The following is a 20,389-nucleotide window of genomic DNA, read 5'->3' on the forward strand; positions in this document are numbered from 1 at the left end:
TATTCTGTCTTATTCTCTATCCCTTTTTTAATGATTCCTAACATCCTGTTTGCTTTTTTGACCGCCGCTGCACACTGCGTGGACATGTTCAGAGAACTATCCATGATGACTCCAAGATCTATCTCCTGATTAGTTGTAGCTAAATTAGCCCCCATCATATTGTGCATATTGTATGTATAGTTGGAGTTATTTTTTCCAGTGTGAATTCCTTTACATTTATCCATATTAATATTCATTTGCCATTTTATTGCCCAATCACTTAGTCCTGAGAGATCTTTTTGAAGTTCTTCACAGTCTGCTTTGGTCTTAACTATCTTGAGCAGTTTAGTATCATCTGCAAACTTTGCCACCTCACTGTTTACCCCTTTCTCCAGATCATTTATGAGTAAGTGCAATAGGATTGGTCCTAGGACTGACTAGATTTTTTTCTCTCCTTTTCCATCAGTCTTCTCCCTCCTTGTAAAGCTCTTTCCTTCTTTTGATAGATAAATATGTTCAGAAACTTTTACTCTCAGCATAATTTCTTCCTTCCCTTCCCATGAATGTCATTTCAATTAAAGGCTGAAGTGCTCTGAAACTGACTTGTTTGCCCATGTCTCGGTGGTACCTCTTGGTTTTTCCTCCCTTCACTTACAATGAGTTGAGAAGGAACTCAGACTTAGAGTCGAATCCTTCCCTTTTTGCTAAGTACACCAACGTTACCCTTAATACCTCTGGAGCTGCTTCCTTGGGTGTTTCCCCATCAACAGAAACTGCCAGTTTGGAGCATTCGGGAAGTTTTATAGTGAGATGAGTGATCTGTGGGACATGATTCCTGAAGCAACTGGGAATACCTGAGCCCAGAGCACCATGACACCTATTTAATGCGTTCAGTGAACCAAAGCTGCCCTCGGTGTAATTCATGCCCTGGGGATTAATGTGGCCCATTCTTTCCTAACCCTAATCCTAATCCTAAGCCTGGATCAAACAATTCATATTGATAGGCAATTGAAAACTAAATATATCATCATAATTATTCAGAGTTACTAGAGAAGTGACTCATGAATTAATTCACCCTTTGAACTCGATTCTTCTGTCCTTTTTATCTTGTTATAGAATGAACACTTATGTTAGCTTTTCTGATTGAGCCTAATAATACTTTTGTGTTGCAAGTAAATCTAGAAATAACTATATGTTTAATATATTGGTTTAATTTCTCAAATAAATATACAAAATTAGAGGTCCTATCCAATTGTTATGCATGTGGAGAATGAAAAAACTGACACCAACAAAATGTCTAAATAAATTCTTACAATTGTTGTGGCAACAAATTAATGTATTAATATTGGTAGTTATTAGTATCTTACAGTTCTGTAATGTTAGATGGTTCTCCTCAGGAAAGGTTCCGGCTATTATCGTACATCAAAATATTTCTGTTAAAGGGTCTGATCTTAATCCCATTTAAGTCAGTAGCAAAGCTCCCACAGAATTTAAATAGGGGGGGATTGGGTGCCTGTCTTGGATGGTGCTAAACTTTTTGTAATGTCCTATTATCTGTTTTTTGTATGATTCTTATATAATGAAATATTTTTGTGGATGTTCCAGCCAGAATATAGGCAATGGCCCCAGCTCATGTGACACTGGACTCCATCTTGTTCCTGTACTTTTCCACTGACTGTGCTCGGGGCTTTGTTTGGACCAATGAAGTTCCCTCCACATGGCAGAAGCTATGAAAGGAGGAAGTGACATCATCACTTGGCTTCACTCCCCCCACCCCCAATTGGACACCTGGAAAGATGGCTAGAGGACAAAGACTTTGACTGGGGAAGTGGCCCCAGGCAGGAAAGGAGGAATTCCAGCCTGTGTGTGGAAGATTGGTGAGCTGTTTGTATCATCACGGTGAGACACTGCTTGATTCAAATCCTGTTTAGGTTATAGAACTTAGATTGTGATTTTTCTTTATTTCTTAGGTGATCTGCTTTGATCAGTACACTTAATACTTATAATCAATTAAAATCTGTCTTTCTGTAGTTAATAAACCTGTTTTATATTTTTTTTTACCTAAAACACTGTGTTATCTGAAGTGTAAAGAGAAATCTGCTAAGGAATGGGGTGTGGGGGGTGTGTGCATTGCCCTCTCCGCATTGAGGGATGGCGGATGGGGTAATAACTTACACTGGTCAGGCTTCTGACAAGGGCAGGACAGTACAGGTCTAGGGCCCTAGGCTGGGGAGCAGGCGGGAACTGACTGAAGCCTATTGCTGGTTCATAGCAGCTGGCAAAAGCATTTATGTAACTCAGCTGGGTGTGTCCCTGCTTGTGAATGTTTGTGTCAGTGCAAGACAGGTATTTCTTGTTGCTTATTGCAATGCTCAGCAACGCCTCGTCTTGTAAGGAAATGGAAAAAAAAAGGGATGTCATTTGAATAAGGGATTGCAGGTAACCCTATGTGAGGAGGGCATGTCAGAGTGGGGTTTCTACAGGCAGGAGGTTCTGGCTTCTGACAAGGGGATATTGGGAATAGGGTATGGGGAACCTTCCCCTGCTGGGGAATGCTGGTTCCAATCTGACCGCAGGCCGGAGGCTAGCTGTCCAGGAGCAGGGGTGGGAGGAGGTCTGGGAATGGTATGCAGGATCTTTCCCCTCCAGGCTCCCGAATCTGTTACATTGTGTTTAATGAGTTGGTGGGTTCTCAGCCCAGCGTGTAGGACAAATGTGTCCCCCTCCCAAAATTCACCACAGTTGGTACCAACTGGCCCCCTTGCTCACAAACCTCAGAGGGGAGGCTGGGGGCTGACCAGGCCACAGAGACTGAGCCCAGCTCTAGGGGTTACAGAGAGGCCTTCCAACTACTCCTTTTCCTGGCCACCAGAATCAGCAGGGCTGGGTAAGGACACCTGTGTGGTTGCAATGGCCTGGACAGCACCTGGCAGCAGCCCCGCTGAGGTTGTCAGAGCAGCTGTGGTCATTTGGTGGTGTTAATAGACACGTGATGGGCTCTGGAGGAAGGAGAGTCCACCAGGCCTGCTGAGATGCTGCAGGTGTTGCTATTAATACAACTCCTCATAGATTAACTAGTTGTCTTGAGGCAAATGTTTAGGGCCTGAGATTTGAAATCTCTGCTAGGAAATGGAGGGAGATTAAGCTTCAGACAGGAGGCCTGGGTTCTAGTCCCAGCTGTGGGAGGAGAGTGGGGTCATCTGTGTTAAGAGCTGGGGTGGGGCAGGGCTGGGAACCAGGACTTCTGGGGTCTATTTCTGGCTCTGGGAGTGGAGTGGAGTGGAGTGGGGAGAGGAGAGTCAGGACTCTTGGTTTCTATCTGTTGCTTGGGAAGGGAAGTTTTTTGGGTTAGATCAGGAGAGTTGGGAGCCAGGACTCCTGGGACCTACTCCTGGTTCTGGGAGGAGAGTGGGGTCTAGTGGTTAGAGAAGGGCAGAGGGATAACCTTGTTGTCAGGACTCCTGGGTTCCATTCCCAGCTCAAGAGTGGGGGGAGTCTAGAGGTGTTTACATTTCCACCCTGCTGAGCTAGTCTTACAGAGTGGGAAAGGTGTGTAGTTATGGCATGAGGCTGATTGTTGTGCAGACCCTGTGCAGAGCTTTTTCATGGTGCTTCCCTTGCTGCAGAGAGAAGGAGAATGAGTTCAGAATGTCTGGGAGCCTGGTGATGGGACCTGACTTTGGGAGCAGGGACTGGAGGATCATGCAAGGACATTGTTTCCTCTGGTGATCAGGCTCTGGGCCCTGCTCGGTCCTGGGATCCCTGAGGGGAGGGTCCAGTGAGCAAAGCTTTGTGACAGGATGAGCAGGAACTGGGGTGATTCACCCATTCCAGCCTGGGCTCCACAGGCTGGGGGCCCTGAGCCATTTTGCTGTGTGCAGCATGTAGGTTTGGGTTGGGAGAGGTGGGGATTCTAGGGCAGGGCACAAAGGGTTAACCCCCCCAATTGGGAGCATGTTTAATCCTTGAGTGTTGGGGGGGGGTGCTCTTGAGCTGTAAGGGGTGATGCTTCGGGTGCTGAAGAGTAAGGTGCCATGCAGAGGTTTGGGGAAAGCCACATGGCATACAGAAGTGGCTTCAGGTTCTGGGATATAGGGCCTTTGCTGTGTTATGGGGTATGGGGGCCTCTGATCCAGGGGGGCACTAGCTGGCTCAGAGGGGTGGGGAATGGGACACAGGGCCTTTCCACTCCAAGGGGTCCTGGCTCTGATCCAGTCTGAGGGCAGGGGGGCTGGCTGGCTGAGGGGAGTGAGAAATGGGGGTGGATCCACAAGCATCTGGAGAACCATCAACAGGTCCTATGATCCTATGTCTTGGGGAGAGCCAACAGCTGCAGGCAGCCCCGTTACTCAACACTGTCCCCACATTTTCCACAGGCTGGGTTTGTCCTGGAAGTTATCTCACTGCTGAGGGTGACCTGGGATGCAAGGGAAGGTCTTCTGCAACAATGCAGATTCCACCCTGCTAATTTCAATGAATGTTTGCAATGTCTCTGAAACACATTCAGATTTTAATGATGCACAGTGGACCCACTTTAACCACACTTCCAGACTTGCTTGCCAAGTTACGCAATCTCAGTTTGGTAGGCACAGACTTTCTAATCATGTCCCCTGGGAGCTTATTAACATGGTCAGAAGCTAATACCATTTCTGGAGACGGGGTCAATTACACTAAATTGATCGCCTCAAGTCCTGAGATGGAGGCACCTGGAGATGTAACCTCCTTGGAATTTGCATTTTTGTTTTGTTGCCAGAGCCAGGGTGATTATTTTGAACCAGCCGCATAATCGCCAAAGTGCATTGCCTTGTTCCTCATAGGGGAATTAAGGAAATTACCAGCAGAGAATTCCCTAAGAGGAAACGTACAAAGACAGAAACTAATTATTTGATTTGTAACTGCAAAACTGCACAGAAGATATAATGGAAATTCAGAACTGTTGTTCCAGTGACTATATTAGTATCAGTCAAATATTACTATTACTCCAACTAATGTCAGACCTACATATCCCACCCTCTCTCTATAGCTCACATACCCTCTGCCCAGAACTTGTAGACCAGGACAGACACATCTTGATTGCATACACTTTAATACCATGGGGAAAACAGTGAAAGAATGTGGACAGAATAAATATGTTTTAAACTGAAACTGCTATCACAGCCACAGGTTACGAAACAGGCCCTCCCATAGGATAGAATAATTCCCTTCGCTGAAGGAATGATTGGAATATTCTGACTTGTGGCATGCATGCCACGAGACTATCTGATAATTATAACCTTTTCTGGCCTTCAAATCTATGGACCCACATACCGACTTAATTTCCTGTTTAAAAATAAAGCAAAGAGAAGCCTCTGTGTTCGTAACTGTTTGGGTGAATTCAGAGCGGAATAAAAAAGAAAATTGAAATCTGCAGGATTCCCACACATGCCCCCAGCACTGCATCAAATCCTAATTTGCATCACCTTGGTTTCCGTTACACTAAATGTATAGGATATGTACACGCACACACACACAGAGTCTCTACAACACACTTTAGTGGAGAGGGTAGAGAGCCTAGCATTTAGGGTGCCTGTGGCAGGGCAGGGAGGTGAGCTGTAGTGGGGCAAAGACACAATTGGAGGCTGGGAACTGGTTAGAGGAACATTTAGGGCGCTAGCCTGTTAGATGAGGTGAGTTTATGCCCCTGCCCCCTGTCAATGAGATTTTGACAGTGAATAGGGTTTACATTTCTAAGTGCCCAAAAAACTTTGTCCAAGCAAATGATATTGGAGCAACGTAACCTACAAAGGGTGTGACACTCTAAGGGTACGTCTATACTACCCGCCCATGAAAGCTTATGCCTAAGGTGCCACAGGACTCCTCGTTGTTTTGGCGTGCACTGAGTTTCTCTGCTCCCACACTACCCTTGTGCATCCGAGAGGCATCACACAGACGAGGGAATGTGGAGCAGAGAGTGGCCGGGGACAGGAGTGGGAGCAGGTGTTATGGTGTTGGGCCCTAGAGATAGTGTAATGAAACTGCTGGCTCATGATCAGGCCCCACCGCCCACCCCACTCCAGAATTAACTGGAGAAAAAGGATTGGGCCACAGCTCACTCTGGGCGGGGAATCTGGTTCCTGTAGGACCACCAGAGAGCACGGTCTTACCCACGTTCCACTTTGTGACAGTAGAGGGGTCCGTGTGAACAGGCAAGGCAGTGACGCCCAGAGGGCAGAAGAGGATCAGGGTCAGCCAGCGAGCTGCTGAGAGTGGGCAGTTGCTGGCCAGAGGCAGCAGCCTGGAAGCTGACTATGGAAGAGGAGGACAAGTAGCAGGCAGCCTGAGAGCAGGGCCAGAGGCCGGGGATGAGAAGTTGTAAGCTGAGCATTAAAGCACCCGAGGCTCTCAGAAGGCGAAGTGTTTAATGGGGACCCACCAAGGGACGGCGAACGCACCAAGCGCCTAGGGCTTGGAGGGCCCACCGCGCTGACCTCTGCACTCATGGTACACGGAGCTCACTAGAAGGGACTGGTAAACTCACAGCAACACCCTCCACTGGGCACAGTAGATTCGATAGAAGCAAAGGAAGAGCTGGACTGTTCCTTGCATTGTGCGGGCCCCGTTTGTGCCTGTTCGGCACAGCCAGCCTAGATCCTTACAGGTATTTAGGTGCCTAATTCACATTGAAATCAGTGGGGTCCAGATATGAAATCAATAGACCTATTAACATCAGTGGGACTTAGAGCAGGCCCATAGGGAACAGCACCTCCTCCTGTCCTGGTTCAGTCATCTCTGCTGCCTTCTGAGAGGGAGGGAGAACATGACCCTATCTCCCCCCTGTTTCCTCCCCGTCCCCTCCTCCCCTTGGGGGATTAGCAGGGAGTGATGCTTGGACTCAGAAAGGGAAGAGAATGTAGTTGTGCCAGCTTTCTGTGCAGGGGCTCTATGGTGGAAACTTCCCTTGCACTGTCTCCTTAACCCTGCACGTTCAAGCAAGGGCAATGTGATCATTTGCAGGGAACTGCTCCCCTAGAAACTTAGCAGTGCACAAATCCCCAGGCTTAGAAGACACATCCTGCATCAAAACTATGTGTCACAATTGCTTATACGACCCAAGACCCTCAGCACCAAAGCATAGGCCCATATCCCTTGAGCGCACAGTAACTCCGTTTGTTGGTCTCCGTAGTAGATTTTTATCTTCTCTATGGACCAGCCACTAGACGGGGGCAGGGCGCATTTAGCTAGTATGTTACATGCACTCAGAAAGTTTTCCCTGGGAAAAATGGTCCCATAGAACTTTAAATTTACTTGTTTCTTTATGGCCAATGTACAGGAGATCTGGACAATTAACTGGAATAGAGCATTTCTTGTTTGCACCTGGTCCACTGGCATCAATAGAGTTATGCAGACGCAGGGCAGCTCAGGCTCTAGCTTTCACATGGCTGAGTGGGGAAAAACAGTGATGTTTAAAGAATGATAATATGAGTTTGATTCCCATTAGCACTCGTTCCCTTTATGGGTTTGGGTCTGAGGTTGGGGACAGAAGCTAGAAGAGTGAAGCTGCTCACTGGAGTCAAGCTTTTCAAAAGTGAATAGTGGTTTTGGGTACCAAGCTTGAAGCACCTCAAAAGGACTGGACTGTCAGAGCGCGCTGAGCACCCACCTGTGACGAATCAGATCCCAGAAACCGCCTTGGGAGCTGCCACCTAATGTGCTGAGACTACTATTTCCCCTGCTTTCCTACCTTGGCTGCTTGGGACTTCAGTGCCCTGCCTGGTTTGAGCCAGACCCGCTAGCCTGCTGCAAACCCAGACCCAGGTCTGAGCCACGTCCCCTAACAGCTGTAGGCTTATCTGGAAGCAGCTTAAGAAATGTTCTTGTCTTTAACACTCAGATGCTCAACTTTCAATGGGGTCCAAACCCTGAATAAATCCATTTTACCCTGTATAAAGCTTATGCAGGATAAACTCATAGATTGTTCGCCCTCTATAACACTGATAGAGAGATATGCACAGCTGTTCCCCCCCACCCCGGTACTAATACATACTCCAGGTTAATTAATAAGTAAAAAGTGATTTTATTAAGTACATACATTGGATTTAAGTGGTTCCAAGTAGTAAGAGACAGAACAAAGTGAATTACCAAGTAAAATAAAATAAAACACACAAATCTATCTCTAATACAGTAATGAAACTGAACACACCCTCATTGGTGTTCCATTAAGCTTTCTTTTACAGACCAGTCTCCCTCTAGTCTGGGTCCAGCAATCACTCACACCCCCTGTAGTTACTGTCCTCTGTTCCAGTTTCTTTCAGGCATCTCCTTGGGGGTGGAGAGGCTCTCTCTTGAGCCAGATAAAGACAAAATGGAGGGGTCTCCCAGGGATTTTATAGACTTTCTCCTCTGGGTGAACACCCCTCCCACTCCCTGTCTAGAATTGAGTTACAAAATGGAGTTTTGGAGTCACATGGGCAAGTCACATGTCCATGCATGATTGAGTTCCTTACCAGCCAAGCCACATTCCTGGGGAAGCTCAGATGTGGATTGGCATCCCCAAGTTCTATTGTCTGTTAAGTACTCCTTGATTGGGCACTGAACTTGCACATTTCTTTCTCCAGAAGCTGACCAAGGATATGGCTACACTGGCGATTTGCAGCGCTGGAAAGCCTCTACCAGCGCTGCAATTAGTAAGTGGCCACACCTGCAGGGCACTTCCAGCGCTGCAACTCCCTGGCTGCAGCGCTGGCCGTATACCTCACTCGGCATGGGGAATAAGGATTCCAGCGCTGGTGCTGCAGCGCTGGTCATCAAGTGTGGCCACACACCAGCGCTGTGATTGGCCTCCAGGGTATAAGGTGTATCCCAGAATGCTTTTATAAATTACTCTCTTTGTTTTGTTATGCAGCCTCTCTTTGTTTTGTTGTGAACGAGCTCCGATCAGAGCTCTGAACAGAGCTCCTGTTTGCTGTGATCATCTGTACCTGGCTGTAAACAATCAAATGAGAGGCAGGGAGAGTGAATGAAACAGAACCGATCGGAGCTCCGAACAGAGCTCCTGTTTGCTGTGATCATCTGTACCTGGCTGTAAACAATCAAATGAGAGGCAGGGAGAGTGAATGAAACAGAACCCATCGGAGCTCCGTTGAACTGCTAATCTAAAACAAACACTGATCACAGCAAACACCACAGGGAGTGAGTGAAACAGCGGGGGGGAGTCCGTGTTGGAGGCAGGCTGTATGCAATTAAGAGTTAAGACTAAGGGCTCATGAACATTTTGTGATTTTTCCAAGTCAGGAAGCTAACACACAACAGTGTTGGCTCCAAAAATCCACTCTATCTTCCCCGCTCCCTGTCACAGTACACCACCCTCCACCCCCCTCTTTTGAAAAGCACGTTGTTGCACTTGAATGCTGGGATAGCTGCCCATAATGCAGCACTCCCAACAGCACTGCTAATACTGCAAATGTGGCCACACACCAGCGCTGGTAGCTGTGAGTGTGGCCACACACCAGCGCTGCTCCTACACAGCTGGATGACTAGCGCTGCAAACTACCAGCGCTGCAAACCGTAAGTGTAGCCATACCCCAAATGTTCTGCTAGGCTACTTAAAATCAAGCAAGTACATAGCCAATATTCATAACTCCAACTACAAAAATGACGCATTCAAATAGGAGGAATAGATTCAGTAGCTCATAACCTTTGCAGAGATATGTTATATGGCCTATGTAGCATAAAACATATTCCAGTTCTGTCATATATACATTCATAAGCATAATTCCATAAAGCCTTACGGGGGTGCACCCTCACACCCTCCTCCTGAATTTACTGCCAGAGACTTGGACACTGTCCATTGCGGAGGTAGTACACGTAAAATCTGTTTGTCTTTGGTCACACCCCCTTTCAGTACCTTTAAACCATAGGATGTCATTCATAAGTGCTCTAGCAATTTTGGGGGTTCCTGGTCCCCAGGTGCCTGAAAACAGTCTAGGGTGTAATATCACTAACAGAATGCAGACAGCAATATCTGTTAAAGTGTAGGTGTCTTGGCATTTAGCCACCAATGCCATGAGGCAGTGTGCCTCAGTTTCCCCGTCTAAACAGCAGCATTGGCCTGTTATGGTTTTGCTGCTGTGCCAAGCTTCCAGTCTGTTTAGAGGTGTAGGGCTGGAAGGTAACATGCTTGTGGGACTGTTTTGTCACCATCCTCAGCATGTACAACAGTTTTTTTCCCCCCACAAATCAAGTATGCCCCCATCTTTAAAGGGTTTACCACCAGTATTAACGCCTTTGTTCTAACCCAGGGGTCGGCAACATTTCAGAAGAGCGGTGTCGAGTCTTCATTTATTTACTCTAATTTAAGGTTTTGCGTGCCAGTAATACATTTTAACGTTTTTAGAAGATCTCTTTCTATATGTCTATAATATATAACTAAACTATTGTTGTATGTAAAGTAAATAAGGTTTTTTACATGTTTAAGAAGCTTCATTTAAAATGAAATTAAAATGCAGAGCCCCCCAGACCGGTGGGCAGGACCCGGGCAGTGTGAGTGCCACTGAAAATCAGCTCGCGTGCCGCCTTCGGCACCCGTGCCATAGGTTGCCTACCCCTGTTCTAACCCATAGAGGGATTAGCAAAAGACGTCAGGTGTGATGTGTAACTTGTTTGTATCTGTGTATACAAATGCATCCCTGGGGCGGTGTCTTTGTCCAGCCGAAGAGGGAGTGGAAAGTCCCGCCACTGAGCCGGGTCCATTGCCAAGAGGCACTTTCTCGTAGTATGCCCTGAGTTAGGCTAAGAAACCTACAGGGAACTGCAATTGTGTCCGAGGTCGCAATAAACCTAGCCGACGTGACTTTGCATCTTACTGGACTCTGTGGTTATTGGGGGTTCTTGTCGGGTCTGCTGTGTCAGTTATCTGCAGAGCTGGGGCAGCACACAGAGGGAACTCACGCACACAGCCGAGTGACATCAACAAGGAGAAAGCAGAGCACCACACCGGTACAACTCTGACAACAACAAGGTTGACAGCAAATCTACGGTGGACAGGCTTTGTTCACACGATTTAGCTTGTTTAGTGTCTACTCCTTTTTTCCTATTTCTTTGTGCCCCCTGGTAGGTGCGCTGATGCAGAGTCTTCTGCCACTTTGGAGAAGGCTTTTGATTCAGGCATGTGTTTGGGGCTTTGGCAAGGACAGGGTGCACCGCAACCGTGCCTGCCCTCGGCCCCTCCCTCAGGAATTTCTTTGGGCTGGACCCCACTCTCTTGTGAAGCTTCACCCAGAGATTTTTTCCCCTCCTGCCTTGAAGAGACAGTTTTATCTCTTACAAGTGTAGCAAGAACAACATCTTTCAATGGGGTGCTCTGGATTGGTACGATCCCTTTGGACACCCCACTTTCTGTTCCCAACAGGTCAGCTGGATGGGCTCCCCCCTCCAGGAGATCTGACCCCTAGTTTTCCCTTCTAACCTGATTCACAGGAGAGGGGTCTGGTATTTTAAATGTAGATTTTTCACCCTCCTCCTGGGACAGATTCTCTCTCCAAAAGGTGGGTGGACTCTCCACCCCCCCCCCACCTTCCGTCTGGGCTTCCCTCTCTGGGCTCCCCTCTGGGTCAAACACTCCTGTGTCCCCCAAAAGGGAAGGTGACCCTGGTCTGGCTGTGGGCTCACAGCTACCAGCTACAACAGACCCTTCACTGGCCAGCAAAATTCTCCCCTTTTCACTCAGGTTGGGCTTGCTTCCAGCCACAGAGTCCTTGGGGTTTGTTCCCACTGCAACAGTTACCAGGACCCCAACTTCCACCTTTGGGGTACATGTTTCTGTGCACCCCAAGGCAGGGCCTGTCCCCTGCCGACCTGCATCTTCCCGGCAGTCAGCAGCTGGGACAGGCTCCCTGTTACAAGTTGAAGCATTACCCTCCCCCAGGCAGATGACCACAGGACAGGAGCTGGCTTTCTCCAGTCCCTCCGGCAGGGATTTGCCTTGAGCCCCTGGGCTACAGGAACTGGTTCCAGCCATTCCTACCCCAAAAGCTGCATTCTTCACTGCTCCAGAGGAATTTAAGAGTTCTCTCCCATTCCCTCAATAGCCCATGTGACTTCACAGACCCCCACCCCTGGGGCTTTTAGCACAAGATTCCTTCTCCTTGTTAATCAACCCTGGGACAGATTCTGCCACATCAAAGAAATCATTCCCCAGAAGAAACGGTGCAAAATTGTGTGCCACTGTTGCAACAGACTGCTCAGCCTGCAAATCACCACTTCCCATGTGTACCTTAGCTAAAGGTGCAAGGACTTTGTAACCTCCCACCAGTTCTAATTCTGCCATTTTCTCTGGCAACAAATCGTTCTCTTGGATCAGGTCCCTCCTGACCACAGAAATCTCTGCACTCGTGATTGGCGAGCCTAATAATTAAATTAAATTAAATTAAAATTGACAAATTAAATGAATATTGTGAGTTTACACCCGAAATCAGGCTACAGTCTGCAACTTGTGCAGTTCTAGCTTCTTCTGATCTTCACTCTAACTTATTTTGCTTATTTTTCTGTCACTATTTCCCTTACTCGAAATAAGCAATCAGAAAATAACAAACCAGTAACCACGTTGTCTGTTCTCCACCCACCACACCCAAACCTCACTTAAAATCACTACTAGTGTCTCAGAGCAATCAGCTGTGCACAGATCCTGCTCGACTTCGCCACTGTGATGGGTTGGGTCACAGAAACCCCTTTGGGTCTGCAACCCGATGCCCTGAGACTACCTCTGAGACTGTTTTCCCTGCCAGCTTGGGACTTCAGTACTTTGCCTTGTTTGAGCCAGACAAAATTGCCTGCTGCAAACACAGGTCTGAACCATGTTCCGCACAAGCTGCAGGCTTCACTGAAAACAGATCAAGAAGGTGCTCCTGTCTCCAGCACTCAGGTACCCAGCTCCCAATGTGGTCCAAACCACAAATAAATCTGTTTTACCCTGTATAAAGCTTATACAGGGTAAACTCATAAATTATTTTCCCTCTATAACACTGATAGAGAGAGATGCTCAGCCGTATGCCCCCCCGCCAGCTATTAATACATGCACTACCTTAATTTATATGTAAAAAGGGGATTAATTAAATACAAAAAGTAGGATTTAAGTGGTTCCAAGTAATAACAGACAAAACGAAGTAAATTACCAAACAAAATAAAATAGAACACGCAAGTCTAAGCCTAATACAGTAAAAACTAAATGCAGGTAAATCTCGGCCTCAGAGATGTTCCAATAAGCATCTTTCACAGACTAGACTTCCTCCTAGTCTGGGTCCAGCGATCACTCACACCCCTGTAGGTACTGTCCTTTGTTTCAGTTTCTTTCAGGCATCTCCTTGTGGTGGAGACTAAATGGAGAGTTTCCCCGGGGGCTTATATAGGCTCTCTTCTGTGTGTGGAAACCCCTTCCCCACTCCTCTGCAGAATTCAGGTCCAAGATGGAGTTTTGGAGTCACATAAGCAAGTCACAAGTCCATGCACAACTCAGTTCCTTACAGGCCGACGCCACATTCCCAGGAAAGCTCAGATGTGGATTGGTGTCTCTCAAAGTTCATTGTTAGCTTAAGTGTTTCTTGATTGGTCGGTTACTGAGAATAGTCTTTGCTCAAGAAGCTGAACAAATGCTTCACTGAGACTACTTAAAATCAAAAAAGTGCAGAGCCAATATTCATAACTTTGAATATAAAAATGATACATGCATAAAAATAGGATGAATATATCCAGTAAATCATAATCTTTGCGGAGATATGTTACATGGCATATCTAGCATAAAACATATTTCAATTATATCATATTTACACTCAGAAGCATATTTCTAGAAAGCGTTATGGGGTGCAACATCACACTCTGTTTTACAGACTATATGTTATAGGAAATAAATAAAATTAACAAAAGAATCAGGAGGGAGCTGGCATGCTTGGAGATATTTTGTTGCAGCATCTGCATAGATGCTGCAGAGATCTTCAGTTTTAACCACCAGTTTGGGGAATATCCTCCTTTTGCCTACCCTGACCTTGGCATTTTTAATGAAGACTGTCCAAGGCACCCTTGGGTCACAGGAGGCCAAGAAGCCAGGAGGAGGATTTGTGACTCCTAGAGGAAGTAGGGGCATAGTGTTTCCTGGGCACAGACCTGGAGTGACAGACTTGGGAGTTTCTGACTACAGAGATTGCTGGCTGTTGGTTGTTTCTACTGGTGTTCAGGGAAGTGGGACTTTGCATACATTCTTTGTAACTCCTCCCCCATGGGATTATACCAAAGAATAGAGCTGATTTGGATCTTCAATTTTTCCTCCTAATACAATCAACCCTGCAATGCCTCACAGGTTGGCACCACTTAGGCAAAGGAGGCACCGACTTGCCCTGGAGCACTGATAATACCAGTCAAGCCTGCACACCCCTGGGGGACAATTTCTGCTACCATAATGAAGAAGGGAAGAGTCATCACTGGGCCTCCCATGGATCTCCTTGGAGGGAGGTGATGACCACAATGTCCTTGTGCATCTGCAGCCATGGATCAGTGCATGGGCCCATCCCTGTGGTGACCTCACCCTTTCAGGTCAATCAAACACTACTGTCAGTCAGCACCACACCTTTGGTGTTACTGGGATAGTTTCTAGGTTGGTGGCTGTGACATACCAGAGTCCAACCCAGACTAATCAGGAGCCATGCCACACCTGCCTGCAACCTTGCAAAGCCTTCCTGAAGTGGCTTCCACCTGGGCCACTCACAAACAACCGTCTAGCAGGCAAATCACACCCTGAGCATGTGTGTGTAACTGCAGCCTGGCCAGGAATAGTTGGGTTACACTCAGGCTCTCATCACCCTTAGTTATACTGCAGGGGGACCCCAACACACTCCCCAGTCTTCGATTTCCCTCCAGAAATGTACGTCCTGTGCTGCCCAGTCCTCTCCTTGGCAATACAAGTTACATTGTCCATTATTTCTGTAACAGCACTAACATGCATGCAACTTAGCTTCTCAGACTCTTCTATGTAAACACACTGGATTAGATATAACAATAAAACAAAGTTAAATGACTACACAGATAGATTTTAAGTGAGTGTAAATAAGGAGGCATAGACGTCAGACATGGTTACAAGAAAAATAAAGCTACAATGCAACTTGTGCCTAAGTTAACAAATGATGTGAAATTCAAAGCAGAAGTTTCCTCACCACATGCTTTCAGCAGTCTTGCTGACCAAACTTCTTAGGTCAGGACCCATCTCCCAGTCCAATGGCTGCTTCCTTTTCCCTTCAGATGCAGTGAATCAATGGGCAGGCAGATGGGGGGTGGTACCTTGGGATGTCAGCCTCTTCTTTTTATAGCCCTATCCCCCCTTGGAGAACCATTTCCACCTGGTTACCAGAAGACAAAAGCGCTATGTAGAAGGATGTTCCCTGCTGCTTTTTCCTCACCTTTTTGGGCTTCCTTTGTTTCCCTTCCTGCTTGATGAGTCTGGTTATTGTTTAGATACAAAATTAAGCAGAACGCACATTTCTTTGTTTGAGACAGACCAGTTTGCCAGCCTCAGTTTGGAACATGTATTAATAGCATGATAGAGTGTCATCTTATAACATCACATACATTATCAAAAAATTGTATTAATGTTTGCGATGAGAGCATGACTATTTCTAGTTGACTCATAGATTTATTTAGCATCTTACAGCTGAGCTCTGTGTGCAGATAATGTGTATGCAAGAGGGATAGTTTTTTGAACTGCAGAAGTCCGTAGCATGCTGTGGTCTCCTCCTGAGCTCCTTTGGTCATCATGTGGTCTCCATCGAGCACAATGCATGAACCTATCTTTGCTACTTTGGGGAATAACCTAGTAAGTGTTGGAGAAAAACATAGTTTTTACTTTTTGCTTGAGTGCAGTAAATTAGATACTTTATTATTTTTAGCAATTGCATGGAGGGAGAGAGCTAAACAGTTTTTGCTTTTTTAGGTAAACAATTACAGCAGCATTTATACCTTTTGTTACATACAATATTAAGCAACAGCTGCATTTTGTTTATTCATAGGTTATTCTGATATTTTATTTTTTACATTTATTTAAAGAACCAAATTTTTGATCACTGTGGTATCCTATGACCTTCCCTTGCAAAGTAGGAAAGATAGGTTCACTCATTTTGATTTATGGAGACTACGTGATGACCAGAGAAGCTCAGGAGGAAAAAGGATACCATGGTGATTGGCATGCTGTAAATAGCTAGATAATCTGGAGTACTCTTACATGTCTTACAGGTTTTACATTCCACCTTTTGGTCCCAGGACAATGAGGTGATTCTGAAACCAGGAATGACTCGGAAGATAACAGCTACAGCTGCAAACAATTAGTATGTTTCACCTGTTTCAAACTTTCTGTCCCTTTGAATCCAAATTTGTTGCTAAGGCTGGTTGAATGTTTTTCTTCTGAAGTTTTTTTTATGGGAAATTGGATTTTCAATCAACTATTTTTACCATCAAATTATTTTTCCCCTGGAAATTATCAGCTTTCCATCGAAATACGAAACTCTCCTCCTCCCCAAGCCATGGCTGTGGGACTCTGGTGAAGTTCCAGGGCGGTTCAGCAAGAGGAGAGACCAACATGCATCCTGGGGGATGTGGTCCAGCCGGGGAGCCTGGCCCATGGAAGAGATTGGTGGTGTGTGGTATCTGAGGCACCCCCGTGGTATTTCCGAGTCAAAATATTAAGTTCTTAGAAAAAGAATTCAGTCTTCACAACAAAAAAAACCCAAACCCTTTGTGGATCCATTCCAGGGCCGCCCAGAGGATTCTGGGGGCCCGGGGTCTTCGGCGGCGGAGGGCCCCCGCTTCGGTGGTAAGTCGGCAGGGGGGTGTCCTTCCATTCCGGGACCCGCCGCCAAAGTGCCCCAAAGACCCACGGCGGGGACCCCCCGCTGCCGACTTACCGCCGAAGCGGGACCCGCCGCTGAAGTGCAGCCCCCACTGAGGGTCTTCGAGGCACTTCGGCGGCGGGTCCCGGAACGGAAGGACCCCCTCTCCCCCCGCCGCCGAATTACCGCCGAAGACCCAGATGCACTCCGGCGGTGGGTCCCGCTTCGGCGGCGGGGGTTCCTTCTGTCCCGGAGAGGAAGAACCCCCGGCCAGCGAAGACCGGGAGCGAAGAAGCTCCGGGGGCCCTGGCCCCGCGAGAGTTTCCCGGGGACCCCGGAGCGAGTGAAGGACCCCGCTCCAGGGGCCCCGAAAAACTCTGGTGGGGGCCCCTGCTGGGCCCAGGGCCTGGGGCAAATTGCCCCACTTGCCCCCCCTCTGGGCAGCCCTGATCCGTTCTACCCAACTTGCACTGAGAACAGCAGGATGAAATATATCCCTAACCTCATACTCTGTATCTCTGGTAGAAATTGCATCATTTCAGAACACAGTAAGAAAGAGTAGATCAAATTAATCCCCAGGGCACCAATGTGGCTTTGGTTCACTGAACCCATTAAATAGGCATTATGCCTCTCTGAGCTCAGGTATTCCCAGTTGCTTCTATCACACATCTCAGTATAAAACTTCCCGAATGCTCCAAACTGGCAGTTTCTGTTGCTGGAGAAACGCCACCACATGTCTCTCTCTCTTCTCAGCAGGTACGTGTGGTTGTCCTGAATTACAGTCACACGCACACGTGGACACCTTGGGGATCAGCAGGTATTGAATTCAAGACCTCCAGCACTAAAAGCCTCAGCCCCAACTCCTATCCCCTCAGCTAAAGGAGCAACCTCCTTGGTTGGAAAAAATAGGCAATTATATAGTCACTGAAGCCAGTGCTTTCCATTGTGTCTCTGGGTTTTCATACAGGCTAAAGTAAAGGCCAAAAAGCTTAATTAGCACAGTAAGCAACTTTACCCCAACCCGACATGCCAAGCCACAGAGCTCCCCTTGCTCAAAGAGGATAGAAAGATTGACACTCCTCTACTCTCACCCCTTCTTTAGCTACGAAAAAATCTCTTCAAACTGATTCTCTCAGAGCAGAGTAACAATCACTGTTTGCTGTTTGGATTAGTGAACAGGAATGTTTGTATGTGGGGCATGATTAACCTACGGGTCATTGTATTTGCACAGTGTGTGCATCTTATCGAGCACCTGAATGACCAGCTGTGAACATCTGCCTCTGTGAACTAAGCCCTTCCCTGAGCAGGTACTGATGTCCATTAAGAAATTGATCTCTGTTTATTTTCATTCACTTCATTACAGAGAAGGGACAGGTTTTCTGCACCATCCACTTGCCCACATCTCTGTAGCTGCCTGATCTGTGTTCAGAGGAGATGGAAAAGGGAAATCACTCGGAGGTGACTGAGTTCATTCTCTCAGGACTGACAGATCGTCCGGAGCTGCAGGTTCCCCTCTTTGTGGTGATCCTACTGATTTATGGTGTCACCCTGGTGGGGAATGGGGGGATGATCTTGTTAATCATGAGTGATCCACAGCTCCACACCCCCATGTACTTTTTCCTCAGTATTTTGTCTTTCTGTGACCTCTGCTTTTCCTCAATAATTTCCCCTAAGTTGCTGCTGAATTTCTTAGCGCAGAGGAAAAGCATTTCTTACACTGCCTGCGCTGTGCAAATGTGTCTCTCTATCGCTTTTGCAGATGCTGAGAGCCTCTTGCTGGCCCTGATGGCATATGACCGTTATGTGGCCATCTGTAACCCACTGCTCTATACGGTCACCATGTCCAGGCAGCTTTGTAAACAGCTGGTGGCTGGGGCGTTTGCTGTGGGGATGGTGGATTCAGTGATATACACGAGTTTTATATTTCAGCTGTCATTCTGCAGCTCCAACATCGTCAGGCATTTCTTCTGTGACATCCCTGCACTGTTGGTGCTCTCCTGTTCTGACACCCGCATCAATGAGATTGTGATGTTTGTTTTCACCTGTCTCTTTACAGTAGGCAGTTTTGTGACTGTCCTCCTCTCCTATGTCTATATCATCTCCACCATCCTGCAGATCCGTTCCACCGAGGGCCAGCGCAAAGCCTTCTCCACCTGCTCTTTCCACTTGACTGTGGTGGTCCTGTTTTATGGCACCCAATTCTTCATCTATTTACGTCCCACCTCCAGCTATTCCATGGACACAGACAAAGTAGCCTCAGTGTTTTACACACTGGTGATCCCCATGTTGAACCCCCTCATCTACAGCCTGAGGAACAAGGAGGTGAAGGACGCCGTGAGGAGAGCAATGAATAAACTCCTAACCAGTTCCTGAATCTATTTAACTCTGTACTGGTTTAGTGATGGGGAGTGGAAACAGGTGAATTCAATTCCCAGCCCATTGCAATGTAATTTACAGAGCCCTTTGGAGTATTGTTTATTATTGTATTTTTATTATTATTAATCTGTTTGTATTCCAAGAAAGCCTGCAGGCCCCACCTAAAATCAGGGCTTTATTAGGTGATTACCCCAGCAAAATTCCAGGAGGCGCCTGTTTCACATGTGTGAATATATGTGATGTGCTTCGAAAGCACAGACCTATTTGTATTGGGAAAGAAGAGGGGGGCATCTAATCTATCTCCCTCTGCTTGGTAGTGGGTTTGGTTTTGTTATGCAGTTGCAAGTATGAAGTGTGTGATTTCTAAGGCTGAACCATAAGGCGTTTTGCACACGTTCCTGATCCTCTGCAGCCCTTTATGTCCCCTATGGGGTTGTTGCAGAGATTGTCACCTGTTTTTATCCATGCGTGTGGAGGAGAAAGGTGATTTCCATCTTTATTTTAAGTTAAGGGAGCAACAAATAAAGTAAGAACAAGGGAAACATTTCCAAAAGAGAGCATGGTGTGTGTGCGTCCTCTGTGAGAATCTGCACTGAACTGAATACAAAATAATATGGAAAGTAGAGAGTTTTCTCTACTATGAACCAGAAAGAAAAAGTCATATCAGACATGAGATGTTTATACCACAAGAGAAGGTTAGCTGTGAGTTCTTACTCTTTGTTCTGCAGGAAAGTACTATGGACTCTGAAGAATAGTGATTCTGGGAATTGTACAGCTCTGATTACTGTGCATGAGAAATGGATAGAGCTGGGCCAATAACTGATTTTTCAGTTCATGGGTGGTTACAAAAAATTGAAAAACAAATTCAGTTCTATCTGAACCAAATCTGAGAATTCCCTAAATGTTTGGCAAATTGAAAACATTGACAAAAATGTCCTGTAGGGTCGAAGGAAATATTTAGCATGACCAGAAATGGAACATTTCCTTTCCTTCCTGGATACTTTTTGATGTAAAAGCAAAGACAATGTAGGGCCACACTGACAGAATGGAAGAGGCGGTAATGGTGCTGCTTTCCTTGTAGACTTTAATCGAGTGATTAGATCACTCCCGTGGGATGTGGGAGATGCAGGTCAATTCCCCCTCTGTCTGATGGGGAGAAGCTATTTGAAAGTGGGTCTCCCACATTGCCGGAC

The 20,389-nt window shown here is 46.7% G+C and overlaps 1 protein-coding gene across 3 annotated transcripts; it reads left to right on the forward strand.

Moving 5' to 3' along the window:
• Positions 1-1,743: 1,743 nt before the first annotated feature.
• LOC123370481 (olfactory receptor-like protein OLF1) lies at positions 1,744-19,468 on the forward strand. 3 transcript variants are annotated; one of them, XM_045017097.1, is made up of 4 exons: positions 1,744-1,878; positions 16,228-16,319; positions 17,574-17,637; positions 18,184-19,468. In XM_045017097.1, the coding sequence occupies exon 4, from the start codon at positions 18,255-18,257 to the stop codon at positions 19,191-19,193; it is 939 nt and encodes a 312-aa protein (XP_044873032.1). In that variant the 5' UTR covers positions 1,744-1,878; positions 16,228-16,319; positions 17,574-17,637; positions 18,184-18,254; the 3' UTR covers positions 19,194-19,468. The 3 variants fall into 3 exon arrangements, with proteins under 3 accessions (XP_044873032.1, XP_044873034.1, XP_044873031.1); XM_045017099.1 differs by having other exon boundaries at positions 17,577-17,637; XM_045017096.1 differs by lacking the exon at positions 17,574-17,637.
• The last annotated feature ends 921 nt before the right edge of the window (positions 19,469-20,389 follow it).

The sequence above is a fragment of the Mauremys mutica genome, chromosome 4, assembly GCF_020497125.1.
Source record: "Mauremys mutica isolate MM-2020 ecotype Southern chromosome 4, ASM2049712v1, whole genome shotgun sequence".
NCBI classification, from domain to species: domain Eukaryota; kingdom Metazoa; phylum Chordata; order Testudines; family Geoemydidae; genus Mauremys; species Mauremys mutica.

Bases quoted from the DNA above. Each gene is read 5' to 3' on its own strand.
- LOC123370481 (XM_045017097.1), top strand. From the start codon at position 18,255: ATGGAAAAGGGAAATCACTCGGAGGTGACTGAGTTCATTCTCTCAGGA.